Here is a 14,133-nt window from a genome sequence, read left to right on the forward strand (position 1 = left end):
ACCAGTTCAGCTCATTCTCCTGTGCCCAGCCTTGCCACCACTGCTGAGGGAATGTGGGAGTGGGAAGAGCCTTTTTCCCCCCCTAAAGCCCACTACTTCTTCCTCCGCCCCGTCCAGCTTGCAACTGCAATTCAGCCGCCTCTGAAGTGTCCCTTTCCCCTCCGGGATCCCCCTGGGACGTGAGCCGGGCCGGGGCCGGGAGGCCCGGGGCAGCCGGCGGAGCAGATGGTGCCGCAGCCCGGAGCCGGGCCCGGTTCAGCACCGCGGACAGCGGCTTGCCCTGCCCTGCCCGCGGGCGGCGCCGGGCCCCGCAGCACCCTGGCCCGGGCCCGGGCTGGGCACAGCCGGGGGGACACCTCTTCCCGGGCTGGGACGTACCGCGCTCTGCCCGAGGTCTGAATGGGCCGATGTACCTCAGGAGGCTGAGACCTGCCTCCTGGGCAGGGCGTTCCAAAATTCACTTTGAGTTTTCTGTCTCAGCCAGGCAATAGATGGGGAAACGAGACCTTCCCAGTGTTCTTGGCCAAGAGGAAACACTGTGCTGTCATGGTCTCTGGAGAGCAAAATTTGGTTGCACTGTCTTTATCTTCCTTGACCAGGGAGGAGGCAAGAGCAATACAGTACTGGGGAGTGCATCAGCCAAGATATGCTAAGGTGCACATCAGAAATAGCTCCATCTGCAAAGGGAGGACAAAGAGATGGTCTTCTCTGTGGGCCTGCAAGATGACTTTCACAGGGCTTCCCACACACTGTAACTTGGGATATGAAGATGTGGGTACTCATAGCCGTAAACATGTTTGCAGATATCAAGGGATGCCATGCCCTGGCAGGAGCAGAGCTGATTCTCCCCTTGAGCTTGCCCTGCCAGCTGTGAGAAATATGTGACCCTGGGATTTTTGAGAGTCTACTTCATTAGAGATAAAATCATGACAGAAACAAGTTCCAAACTTCACCTAGAGGCAGCACTCAGCTCTTGTAGGGCTAGGGTAGAACAGGACAGATCCTGTGGGCAGGAAAAGCTCAGAAGCAGGCAATGAACTTTGGCTGTGGCTCAGGTCTCTCTGGCACGCCCACAATTATATCTGTGCAGAGGGGACACCATTTGGACTGGGCTAGAGTTTGGGGTAAGAGCCCCTATGGTTCCCTGGGGGCATGATCAATGCAGAGAGGTCCCCAGTGAGGTAAGAGAAGGTGGGGAGGAAGGGCACTCTCAGACATTATGCAAGGAAGTCCAGGCTGGGAGATGTAAGTGGGTCTTAGGCTAATTGCCTCTTCACAAAGGAGCCCATCTCCAGAGTTGAATGGCTTGCAGACACCTTCAAACAGAGCAGGAGGGCCGCACTTTGAAGTTACCCAGAGGAGGAGGGTTATCTTGAGCTCTTGCGTATATCTTACGCAGGCGGTTTCCCTTGATGTGTCTGGCATGGCCAACATAAATGTCCCTACACCTAACACAGTAGCAACCAGCTTGCTTCACTGCTGTCTGGCAGCTCTGATCTCAACACCTACATATACGCACTGCATCTCCAGTCCCACCACATCCCCTGGACATCGCTCTGGGAGAAGCACGCACATCCCCAGGCAGTTTCCACTCAACAGCTGGCAATTGCAATACACTCCCCTGTCTCCCTGTGAAGACTGACTTGGTGGGGATCTCAGGCCAAAAGGAAGAGGCCAGCAAGGAGAAGGAGATGCGTGGCATAGAGTCATTGAATAGGCAAGGCAGCCTGGACTCCAACAGGGAGGATGGCAGAGCCACTCTCTTCCTGACCCTCACTCTCTGCAATGTGAGGAAGATTGAGCTCTCTAAGGCAGCCAAAGTCTTTGAGGTACAGACTTCACAGTTCCCTTCCTCCACTGAGCCCTCTCTTCTGTCCCTATTGCCTTCACCTGTCCCACTTTCACCTCACCCTCTCTCACCCTTCTTCTGCTCCTTGCCTGACTTATGTCTCTACCTGCCTTCCCCCTTTCTCATTGTCCTTGTTTCTCTCCACTGCTCAGAGAGGTTGGCTGGCCTCTCCAGGTGAAGAAGGAGAATGCTCTGGAGGGAGGTAGAAGCTGAACAGTCATTTAGAAGAATCATCATTTTATGTAAAAGCTGTTTAGAGCAGATACCAATATACTATTTCTTCCTAGCAGTTGTGGTGTCCAGCCATGACTAAACAACAAGCCAGCATTTCAAGCACTCAGATTGTGGGGATGTTAGAAGCCAATGAATTTTCTCTGCATATTTGGCAGGAGATAGATACAGAGAATACAAGAGATGTAAACCACACAGGCATTATATATTCTGGGCACTTGAAGTATCACTACCAGGTGCTCACTCTCATCTGTGAAAATAAATAACTCAAAAGAAAAGTATTATACTTGTTACTTATTTTTAATTGTTTGCAATTATTTAATGATTATGGTGTTATTATACATCAATAGATCTGCTTTCATTCTGCCAGGGTCTTAAGAGTTACCCAGCCACTCATTTGTTATTTCTGCACAGATGAAATGCTACTGTCAACAGCATTTCATCTTTCATCTCCATCAATCTCTGCTTAATTCTACAGTGTTTAATCTTTAGGTCTGCCCATATTTTAGCTCCTTCTAAACTGGCCATTATTTGGCTTCATTGCTTACCATGCACTTCTTGTTAAGACCTCTTTTAGTTGCCTTATAAAGACATTGTAGAAGTGTATGAAGACTTACCTGGATTTTCAGTCTTTGGGGAATCTTCATCATATGAATATCTGGCTCTTGCAGATGTTTGAAACTCAGATCCATCACTTTGAAACCAGACAAGCCAAAAACCCGAAGAGCTTTGCTGATGATCTTGACATTTTTGTTGAATGTGAAGTTCACAGTGCTGATGTTAGCATCCTTATCACCTCCTTAAAGAGAGTAGCAGAGGATGTGAAAACTAGCAGAGAAGACAAAGGTAAGAAACGTATCTGTTAGTGATGCTTTGTTTCTTTTTGGAGTAACTTTTTAGCATTGGCTTCATAATTGGCTTCATTGGCTTTTAATTGGTCTGGAAAGCAGGTGAGCATGCATTCATATTTCTTCACTGCATGACTGTTTTCCCTGAATTGGGACCATACCCATTGGTGTGGAAAGGGAGGGACTTCGTCAAAGCCAGTGGAACTCAGGTGAGAAAAGTGTTTCAGCAAAAAGGGAGATGGTAAGGATAGAGAGCAAAACAAAAAGCTGAGGAGAAACTGGAAACTCCTCAATGACAGGAAAATTGTGGGCTGAGAGCTGAGAGCTGTGCAGAGAACTGACTGCTCTGAGGCAAACACAGACACTGGATGGGAATGCAATGATACGGCAGAGGGTCTGAATGTTTCATTTGTTTTTAGTGTATTGTGTCGGTTTTGCTAAAAGAAGCGGTAGCTGCGTGTTTATGGTGTCCACTGCCATCCGGGTCCAGTAGCATTGTCTGTAGGTAGGTTGCTCCTTCATTGAAAAGAGCTAAATGCAACCAGCTTAAAGAAGGTGCCAGAGTGCAAGAGGGAGAGAGGGTCAGCAGAAAGCTTGCAGGGCAGGCTAGGAGAAACAGGGGATGAGCATTTTGTACACAACAGACCCACTGCCAAATCTGGAGTAACCGAGCACCAGGCATTTTCCCTGGCACCTGAAAAGCTTGTTTGGAGGTTGTGCAGCTTCAAAGTTTGCACTTTTGGAACAGTATTTCACCTGGAAAAGTGCTGCAAGTGGCTACACCACTGCCTGTGCTGTATGAGTCACCATCCCTACCAGTCATCAGGAAGGAAAGTGAGTTTGCTAGAGGTAGACTGGTATTTTTCCTGTTTACAGGCAAGTAAGGGATCGGTGAGTACAACAAGCTGTTAGAGACCTTTAATACAAACCTGAGGATGCTAGAGGTGCCCTTGCTAGATGAGAAGGCTGAGGGTCCAGCTCATAAGTTGAGTTCTCTGAATACAGAATTTCCATGAGGTTTCCCACCCTTGACAAGGCCAGGCAGAAATCCCCAGGGCCCTTTTAGCTAATACAGTCCTGTTTGGACACCTTTGGGAGTTGCTTGAAATTCACCTTCAGGCTAGTGATGAGAGGCAGTCCATGCCAAGCTGCACTCAGGGACTGCGGGGATATCAAAAGGGTACCACTGTCATCAGGGAAACTGGAGAGCCACAGAGGGTTTTGGAGCTGAAGAAGCATTTCTTTAGGGTTTCCTTGGGAGTTGAGAGGTTTGTGCTCAGAAGTAGCAGTTAGTTTCGGGTGTGCTGGGACTGGGATCTACAATAAAAAACAAGGGACTGTTAAAAGACGGTGTGTTTATGGTTAAAACAGAGGAATATTAGGGACATATTTTTCTTCACATTTTCCTTTTTCTTGTGGTTTTGAACAGCAATCATAAAACTAATCAGACTTATTTTGGATGTAATGGTGCTAGAATTCATATACCTGACATGTTCAGACTTATACACAGCACTTCTTAGTTTGTAAAGAGTCTTTTCTGGGTGTTTCAGACCCCAGAGTTCAGTAGTGCCCTAAGCAGTTAATTTGATTTAAAGGTGAAAGTGTCAGAGAGTTGGTATTTGTGACCCACAGAGACACCTTAGGTGCGAGCAACAGCAAGAACTAGGACTTTGGAGGTTTTGCCCTTAAGGCTTTTTGTGGTTTTGGTCCTATTGAGGTGAATTCAGGGGTGCTAAAGTGTCAGAGGACTTCCAGCTCAGTTAGCCCCTAGGTCTAAGATTGGCTAGTAGCCCATTTTACTGAATCTTATTGAAAGCGGTGGTGCATCTTATTGAAAGAGGCTAGCTGCACCTTCACTTTCTAGTGGGGTTTGCAGATGCTGGTGAGAGCATATTGGTAACGAGGAAATAATCTAACTTGTAGAAACGTGCTCACTGGTCAGCAATTATTTTACTGGGAAGATGCAAATATGTACCTTCTGGCTACCCCCATCACCTGAGGCCCCAGCTCCTGGATTAATCTTTTTTTTTTTCCCCCCACATGGACTTTGTATTCTTTTCTTTGGAGTTTAAAAACCTAAAGGTGAGCCAGACAGCCCTTTTCAGGCAGTTTGCTGAAGGACAATGATGAGACAATGCCCTGCTCATAGTGGCTTTAAACCAAATTAATTTGGTACTCAGTTGAGAAAAGCAGTGGTTATCTCTGCTTCCATGAAGCAGAGACAGATGCAGCCAGACTGGCATCTGTCAGCACTATTCCTGTTTTATTGGCTCCATCCATTTCTGCAGCCAGGCCAAAGGTTCTGCCACGGTCCTTCCTCCCCTCTCCCTTAGCCTGTCTGCCCTCTCCTAGGACTCAGTAAGTGATAGGCAAGATGTATATGGGGACACACACTGGAGGACTTACGATCAGGTACAGTGTTAAGGAGATATGGCCATAGATGGCAGGACAGGCATCTTGCACGCAGAACCATTGGTACAGCCAAAGACGAAGGCTCAGCATAAATTTCTGGGGTGATGGAAGACATCTGTCAGACTAGTATTTCTTCCTTCTTATTGCAGAACTGCATGAAAAACTGAAATTTCCCAACATCAGTCTGTACTTGTAGCCTTGTATCTTTGTGAACAGGCTGTGCCTGGATATAATATAATAGGCCTACAGCTAAATTTGCCATTAAGTGCAGAGGTGCCTGGTCTCTTGTCAAGTATGAGATTAAGATGACCCCAAATGGACCTTTTCTGAGCTGTAACACACCAGGTCGGATCACAGCATCAATCTGACCTCAGAAAGCAGAATCAACTTTGCCTTTTTTTCAGTATTTTTTTAATTCATTCATTATTAATGCTGGCACTTAAATTAAAATGAGCACACTTTATTTTTATTTTAGTCACCAGAAAAGGTCCACATTTCAGGAGAAGGAAATTGGAAATTCAGCTAATGCTAGAATAATTTTGCTGAAAAAAAAAAAAAGCCAGTAGGAAAAAACTTGAAGTTAAGATACTTCTTGGCCTGTTTTGTTTCTAGAAATTAACATGTTTTCCTTTTAAAATATTGTTTTCACTTTTAAAGGTATGAAAATTTAAGACTGCTGTTTAGACATGATCAAAATACTTTCTTAAATACAAAACGTAGAAATAAATTTGTTTGACACAGAACATCTCATTTGGCCTAAAAGGAAATTATTTTGCCTTTAAAAATTGTTTCTGCTAATTAAAACTGAGAGATTGTAATTGTGAGTTAGTTTCAGATCATTTTTCATCCAGTCTGCCAGTTTGGTTGGCAAACGAATTCAACTACTGACATATGGTGACATGTAGATATGAATATTCCTAGGTATTGATGAAAAGAAAGTTTGTAATCTTCAGCACAACTTTCATTTTCTGTGTCTTTTAAAAATTATTTGATCCTGCCTCATTTAGCTCTTGCTGCTTTCTCTCCAGTGCCCTGGTTCCCAAGAAATATCCAAGATCTGGACAAGTGTCACCATCTGATCACTAAGTATGATCCAAATTTGGACAATGGTCACCCTGTAAGTTTGATGCCACTGTTATTTCAGTTTTAAAAATAAATTCTCTGTAGGGAAATTTTTGTAAGGAAAATTTCAGGAATAAAGAAATACTCATGAAAGGAATAAGGAAACACTCATGAAATACTCCCAGCTGAAAACCAGCTTTGTGCTGGTGCACATAGCAGTCAAGTTCGCCAGCCTTCTGCTTTTTGTGTTTTCTATGTTTTGACCATTCAGATATTCCGCATCTGCATTTTTAATTTTGTGTCTGCCAGGAATATCATTCAAGTGCAGATGTACAGAGGATGGTAATAAGGACAAATGGCAAAGAGCTAGTCACTAATAAATACCAGATCCTCAGATCCCACAGAGGGAAGTATTATGCTTAAACTTGCAAAAATTGTCTAGACAGAAAATAAGATAAATACATGGCAGCACTGATTAATGGATATAATACCTGAACTGAGATTTAAATGTGACTGGAGAAGCTCAAAAGGTCTAGTGATTTCAGTTGAGCTAATCATCCAAAGTTTAAATCGGAAGCAAGTTGGAAAGATTATAATCTTAATTTACATCTGACTTTTCACAAGGTCTTTGGAGCCAGGATTTTGGCAGTATTTACTGATACTACTCTGCAAAATATTGACAGAATGTTTGTAACAGTCTGTCCCTTGGATTCAGGCAGTAGGTCTTGGTTATGAATGGGACACAAAAAGGGCTTTACTCATAGCAGCTCTGTGTGTGTACCCTTAGCCTTGCCATAAGCAGAAACTCGAAGAGAAGGAAGAGGAAAAACGCACTGGAGCCCTGCCATAGTGATGCTAATAGTAAGGCAAAGTACTGGGAATGTACAAACAAACACATACTCGTTCTCATCAAAGTTTTCCAACTTTAGTACACATGAGATATGAGTTAAGTATGGACAAATAAGGGACTCCAAAGGGCCATTTGCTGATTGACTAGGCAGGTCACAGAATTGTTGTGAAGCTTTCTGCCAAGCATCACATAGAAGCGATGCATGAAAATGAAAAAAAGCACAGACTTTGCACTGAAAAATGCAAGGAAGGTTTAGATGGATGTCAACAGAATCTGCGAGATTTTGTCATTTCCTTTTCTAAATGTCTGAATTCTATTTAGACCCTTTTATTAACCTATATATGTTAATGTTGTTAGCTATGCACAATCCTGTGTGGTACAGAAAAACTTTCCACATTTGTCTTCTATTTTTGAGATTCACTTATTAAACTATAATGCTCTAGGAAAGCTTTGTATCCTCCTTAACCAGGACATCTTTCATTCTTCCTCATATCTTTCTGATAGAAACAATCCAAGTATTTGTCATTTTCCAGCTCTGAGGCTGTTTCTCGTGAGATAAATGAATACACATCGGAAATTCTTTGAATTGGACTAAGTTCTCCTCCTACTTTGCCAATAGGAGGTATGAGCACTGAAGAGGATGAGAGAAAGCACCTATGGTGCAGAGGTACCGAAGTATTGGGTGGGGATAAATCTACGCTGCAGAATGCAGTGCAATGTAGAAATACCTAAGCTAGCTTGAAACCAGCTAGCTCAGGCACTGAAAATCAATTGTCTGTGGCAGGAGGGAACACAATGTGGGCTCACTCACTGTGCTGCTAAGCATGGCTCGGAAACGGACAGGTTGGAGGAAAGTACAAAATATGCTGGGTCAGCAGATATTTTGTGGATACATTTACTACCAAATATGCAGTTTGGGCTCTCCATCTCAACAGCTTCATTTTGTTCTTTACTGTCTCTTTAATGGCCAGACAAGCAAACCGATGACACTGTGGCACCGGTCCCTGGGGCACCCTGGCACTGGCTGTAGCAGTGTCCCAGGGAGGCTCCTGCTGCTCGGAGGGTGGGTACAGAGCCCTGGGAACAGCAGGGACCAAGCTGAGAGGTCACAGCAGCAACCAGTGCTGTGTCTGGCCCGATGGCTTTTCCACGTGTTCTGCATGGACTTGTTATAGCTACTGACAAGCAAGGGTGACATCTGAATAAACATATTATCCATAGCACAAGACAAAAATAAACATGCTCTTGGGATCTGGTTCTTTCCTCAGATTCACGCACACAATGCTCACTAACTGCAGTATTACTGGTATTATTGCTACACTGAAAATTATGTGAATAAACCTAAGGGAGAAATTTGGCTTGTAGTATGTGAAGTGGTTCCAGTAAATTCTGAATATTTTAGAATAATAAATATTTGTACAGTGATGCTGATCAACACTGCTTTATGAGTTATATTAGTAACACAGTGCCAGATTTCAGATTTTATTCCTATTATGAATGATGTAAAATTCAAAGTAATTTGGTTCCACATCTCTATTCATATTTAATAGCTGGAGAAGCCTGCTTAAAGCTCAACTCCTAGTAAGCACCAAGGGGCCAAAAAGAAAACTCTGGTATTTCATAAGTAAAATGCCCCTTTAAACAGTCACCACTGAATCTGTCTTTATCATAACATGGTAATAAATGGGCAAGGGGACATTGAGCTGAAAGCCTGTACTTTCTACAGATTCAGTGGTGGCTCTAATGATTTCTAGCCAGTGAGGACGCCTGCTTCGCCCAAAGCGCAGGGTATTGTGCAGGTGCAATATACTTTCTCTGGCTTGGTACCGTCATGTCTATCACAGCCCTATATTGCAACCTTCTTGCTTTAGCGCAGGAAAGAAAAGATTCAGAGATTCATCTCTTCCCCAGCAGAAGTGACACCCTATTTCAATTCCATTTTTAATGTGATTTGCATTTAAATTTGACTGTAGAGTATAATGGCTTGTGGTGTAGTGTTTATGAACAACTCCAAAACCTTCCCACCAAGCCATGTTACTTTCCTTTCTTGTCACAGGCTCCAAATTGTCATCAAAATGTCACGGATGTAACTGATTGCAAACTTTGGCTTACAGTTCAAGATTCATTGCTGCATAGAAAACAACCTATTTGAGGCCTAGGTTTTCTGAATGCTTTTGTCAGAAAATTTATTTATGCCTACAAATCTCTCTTAATGTAAAACTTTTTTTGAATTATTTTCTATCTCAGGGATACGCTGACCCAGAATATAAGAAACGGAGGGCATTCTTTGCTGGCCTTGCCTTTAATTACAGAGCGTAAGTACAAGGCTGCTGAAGAGACTTCAGCGGTACACACGCACTTTCAGAAATCTTCGTGTGCAAGAAATACCAAAGACTTAATCTTTTATCAGTGTATCAATGGGGCTGTCTTTTAGAAAACAGAATTAAACCACAGAAGATTTCACTCCATACGAAATAGACTTTTCCCACAACACAGCAAATATACCGTAAGACAGAAATCTTAGGATTGCATTCATATCTCCTTCAGTGCTCTATTTTATCTTAGCAGAGGAGATTTCTCAATATGACTCTTTCATTTCAATTTTGTAGTTCCTTTTAGGACTGGCTCCTGAGCTGAGGTTAATATTTTTCAAGGAACAATAAGGAACAATGTTTAGGAACGTATTTTTGACAAAGAAAAGCAATTTACTATTTTTGTTATTTGTTTGACAAAATGTCTCTATCCATGTACATTTAGCTACTTAAAAACCTAAAAACTTCTCGGGTCTCCTGTGGGTGATTAAAAATGTTTCTGCCTTTATGGGTAAAACTTCCCCAGAATCACACTGCTGTCTGACAGAGTCAGTCAGACGTATAGGTAGAACTGGCTGTGGATTATCAGCTTCATGGTCTCCAAGAACTGGTGAAATCTCCCAAGTCTTGAGAGACTTCTATTTGAGTACAGCTCTCTCACTGCCCCCATATATCACAGCTAGCGCAGCACAGAGCAGCACAAAAGCACACGCTGAACTGACTCAGAGCCACGGAGAAGCAACAGTGAGGAAGAGGAGAGAAGACTGCCCCTCAGAGAAGTTAGCAATAACCCCACAGTGTATGCCTGGGCAGCTCTCTGCTGATGAGTTCAGGAATGCTTCTCGGCGATGATACTGTGCCGATCGCACCCTCCAGGGATGGACCCTCCAGGCTCACGTTGCATTTTAGTTGCTAGGTTGCATTCAGCGGAGGTAAGGGTAAGCCTGAAGGCCTCTTTTTTCTTGTGTAAAGCATAACATGGCTCCCTGTCTTAGCATATCCCTCTGTTTCCTCCCCACATTGGAACAGAGGAGAAAACGCACACATTAGAGCCTACCAAGACAAAGAAGTTGTTACTTATGTACTATTTTGCTGTTTCTGTCTTCATCACAGCAAATATTCATGGTGCATGCAGAGAAACTAATACTTGGAAACTGAACTTGAAACCTGCTTTAGACACATGCATTATTTCCTCTCTTCATTACAGAGGAGACCCTTTGCCTCGCATCGAGTACACGGTGCAGGAGACGGCAACTTGGTGAGTTTGTTACCTATACTCCGACTCCTGGGCCATTCCACTGCAGTCCCAGGAAAGACTGGCAATGTGAGACAATTATAACATTTAAAAACCACATTTATCCATCTCAAATTTTATTCCTTCGTTAAGTGTCACCTTTTGGTCATTTGTTTTGCAGAAAGCCATTCTCAGGGCTGGTCTTAACTATTCACTTTCTAAAGCAAAACGCATTTTCCTGACCATCTCCCTGCCTGCCAATCCCATCAAGACATCAGAAACCAGAAAACACCTGGAGCCTATAGTATAACTTCTAACTGACCTCTAACTAATCATAGCTATGGTGGTGACAGAAATATCACTTTTCCAAATCTGTTACCAGGAGAAGATGCCCAATCACAGGATGGAAGTTCACTCATAGGATGTTCCTAATCCAATGTTCACAGGATAGACCAGCCTTGCTTGTTCTCCTGCGAGTATTCATTGCTGTTAACATGAATAGGTATCATACTCTCAAACTGAAGGCAAAGGAAATTTTGGAGTCCCCTTCCAGGATACATTATTTACACTGTAAAAAGGCCTTTGATGTCATATGAAATGATGGCAAGTTACTTTTACATGGGTGCAGCATTTCTTCACTGGTGCTTTGTTTCTCCTGAAGATTTGCCACTTAAAAAACCCCCCAGACAACCAAATCCCAAACAAACAAATAAACAAACAAAATTAATTCAATGCAAAGTATGTTTGCAGACTTTATGTGAAGTATGTGGCAGATTTGAAAGAGAGCAGAGTTCTTATTTCATATGCCTCTGTTTCCACTTTCTCCCACTAACTTTAACAAATCTCAGTAAGCAGCAATAATTACACATTTGTATGAGAATACAAACATAAATATGTCCAAATGTCCCAACTAAGAGCAGAGTTCCAGGATTGTGCAAGGCATCACATGTGCACATAATAAGAGGGAGTCTTTGTTCAGAAAAGTTTACAATTTAAATGGAAAGCCAACATAAAGGTGGGAAAAAGGAAGAATTATGACCACATTTTATAACTGTGGAACTGAAAAAGCTAGAGCTGAAGTGATTTGCCCAAAATTATACACAAAGTTTATGTCAATGCCAGGAATTAAATCCATATACTAGATGTCTCATGCCAGAACCTCAACGACAGGGCCATCCCATCTTTTTCAGTGATTATTTTATTTTAAATAAAATCTACTGTGCCATAGAAAGCTTGAGGGGTGTTGCCCACAGTCACATAGAAGCCTTGCATCAAACTCATCCAGGCAGTCACGTTTTTATTAAGCTCAAATAGGTTTTTATAGCATCTTTCGATTATTAAAGATTGATGGTCGATGTCATGCTCGTGATTGCTACCACCAGCCAACAATCTTGGCATGGGATGGTGTGTGGGAATGTCATATTTAAGAAAATTTAATTTTGTGTTCTTTCCTGTTTTTCCCTTTTGTTGCCAACCTCCGTCATTCCAGCCCTTCTCCACCTAGAATTAGTCCCACTGTGGTAACGGAATAGACCTTTAAAGGAGTATCTGCCCATTTCCCCAAACAGCCAGCCCCAGCAACCCAGGTTGTCTTGTTATGTAAAGCTGTTTCCAAAATTAGACCTCCCAATGGTTATCACAGCCCCCTGGGGCTGTGCCCTGAGGTCAGCTGCATTACAGCACAACTTAATTGAGCACAGTGAAATTGAACGGGAAATTTGTAGCACAGAATAAATTCCCTTGGTGTTCACTCTGAAGAGTTGTTGGATGCCTTCAGTTTGTAGCAACATGGTTATAAAAATGAAAACTAATCAAGTGAAGAAATATGACTTTCAGAAAACAGAAGGTACAGATGATCCGAGTTTCTGTTTTCAAGCAGGCTTCTTGGAAGGCCCTGAAACTAAATAGTCATAAAAGATGTCTTATGGGTAAAAGCTATGTAAGAAAAAGGGAGAATCTAGGATAAAATTATGGGGATGCACCTGTCATATTGACATAATAAAGCTGAATAGTGCCACTTTTTTCTAAAAGAATAAGGAAATTTATGTAAAATAAGCTCATTGCCTTTAAAGTCTTTGAAGTGTCTGGCTCCATCCTTTGTTATGAGACTTCTTTCTAGAGTATTTCATAGACCGTGCCTTCAGCAGTTTCTTTTTCCATCTCTGCACTGAAGTACTATCAAGTAGCAGCTTAACGGCCCTTTGGGTGATAGCACCTCCATACTGTGAGGTGTCACACTACATTAGGGCCAGCGAAACTGTTGTCTGCAAATACCCACTACTTTATTGACTTTAGAGTGAACTGAGATGATTGCCTTAGAGGTACTTAGAGAGGAGGGACACTAAGCTTTGGATAATTCGTCACTAGTCTCTGAGACTGCCTATGCTTCTGTGGTAGTCAATGTTTGGACACAGAGTAGAATGATGCTTTGGCAAGAGAGACCATATGTGCAGAAGTGTAAACACGCCTGCCCTCTCTAGACTCTGGTCTGGGGATGAACTATGTACTGGTTCAGATACTATGCATTCCCACTGAAGTCAGTAGTATTCTATGGGGAAATAAACCAGGGCAACATTTGAACTCTAGTCCTCCTCATTTTTTCCTAATTCTTCCATGGAAATGGCCCAGTCTCCTGTGGCTTTTGCAATAGTGACAGCAGCCACTGTTTCCCTCTGTTCTTTTATTTTTTTTTTTTTCTCCTAAGGTTTTTCTCCCCCCCACCCTTCATTCTGGTTCATTACTCCCACACTAAGACATTTGTACAAGTGAAGAAAGCCATTACCAGGGACTGGCTATCACCTCCATAGCAACAATAGCATCACAAAAAAAAATACAATACAAAAACAACAAAAGGTCATTTTCCGTAGCCAGCATTTCCAAGAATGATCTCAATTTTCATAAAACAATGTTTATAAAATTGTTAACACCCTAGGGCCATGTCTGAACAAAAATAACCATTTCTATAAGGTTCTTTGCCATCCTATTACTACTTGTTTATTTTGCAACAGCTAAATATATTCCAAACCACAGCTCTAAATCCAAGCACCATCAAGTTTGGGAGAACCTTGAAGCCTGTGCCCAAATCTAGTTATATATATTTTTCTTCAGCTGGTGTCTTTTTGTATAATAGGCTAAACACTTCAAGAAGTTGGCATGTCTTTCAAATACACAGCCCATGCCAGGCATTTTGAACTGCAAAAGTATGAACCTCTTTGCCAGTCCAGATGTTACTCTTCAGTATCAGAAAATGTGCTTTTTTAGAAGGAGGTTTGTAAAAGTCCAATATAGACAAGGCTTCAGCATGGAGATGGAGGGGCTGGCATTTCAAGTTGCAC

At 42.6% G+C, this 14,133-nt stretch overlaps 1 protein-coding gene across 1 annotated transcript in view; it reads left to right on the forward strand.

Moving 5' to 3' along the window:
- The first annotated feature begins 1,152 nt into the window (after positions 1-1,152).
- Positions 1,153-14,133, forward strand: part of LOC104642948 (tyrosine 3-monooxygenase) — a 36,435-nt gene continuing 23,454 nt past the window's right edge. Inside the window, exons 1-6 of the mRNA XM_010312094.2 lie at positions 1,153-1,176; positions 1,638-1,829; positions 2,752-2,926; positions 6,369-6,457; positions 9,500-9,567; positions 10,772-10,822. Coding sequence (XP_010310396.2) covers positions 1,153-1,176; positions 1,638-1,829; positions 2,752-2,926; positions 6,369-6,457; positions 9,500-9,567; positions 10,772-10,822 — 599 coding nt within the window. The remainder of the gene's footprint in view (positions 1,177-1,637; positions 1,830-2,751; positions 2,927-6,368; positions 6,458-9,499; positions 9,568-10,771; positions 10,823-14,133) is intronic.

This window comes from Balearica regulorum, chromosome 1 (assembly GCF_011004875.1).
Source record: "Balearica regulorum gibbericeps isolate bBalReg1 chromosome 1, bBalReg1.pri, whole genome shotgun sequence".
In the NCBI taxonomy this organism is placed as follows: Eukaryota; Metazoa; Chordata; class Aves; order Gruiformes; family Gruidae; genus Balearica; species Balearica regulorum.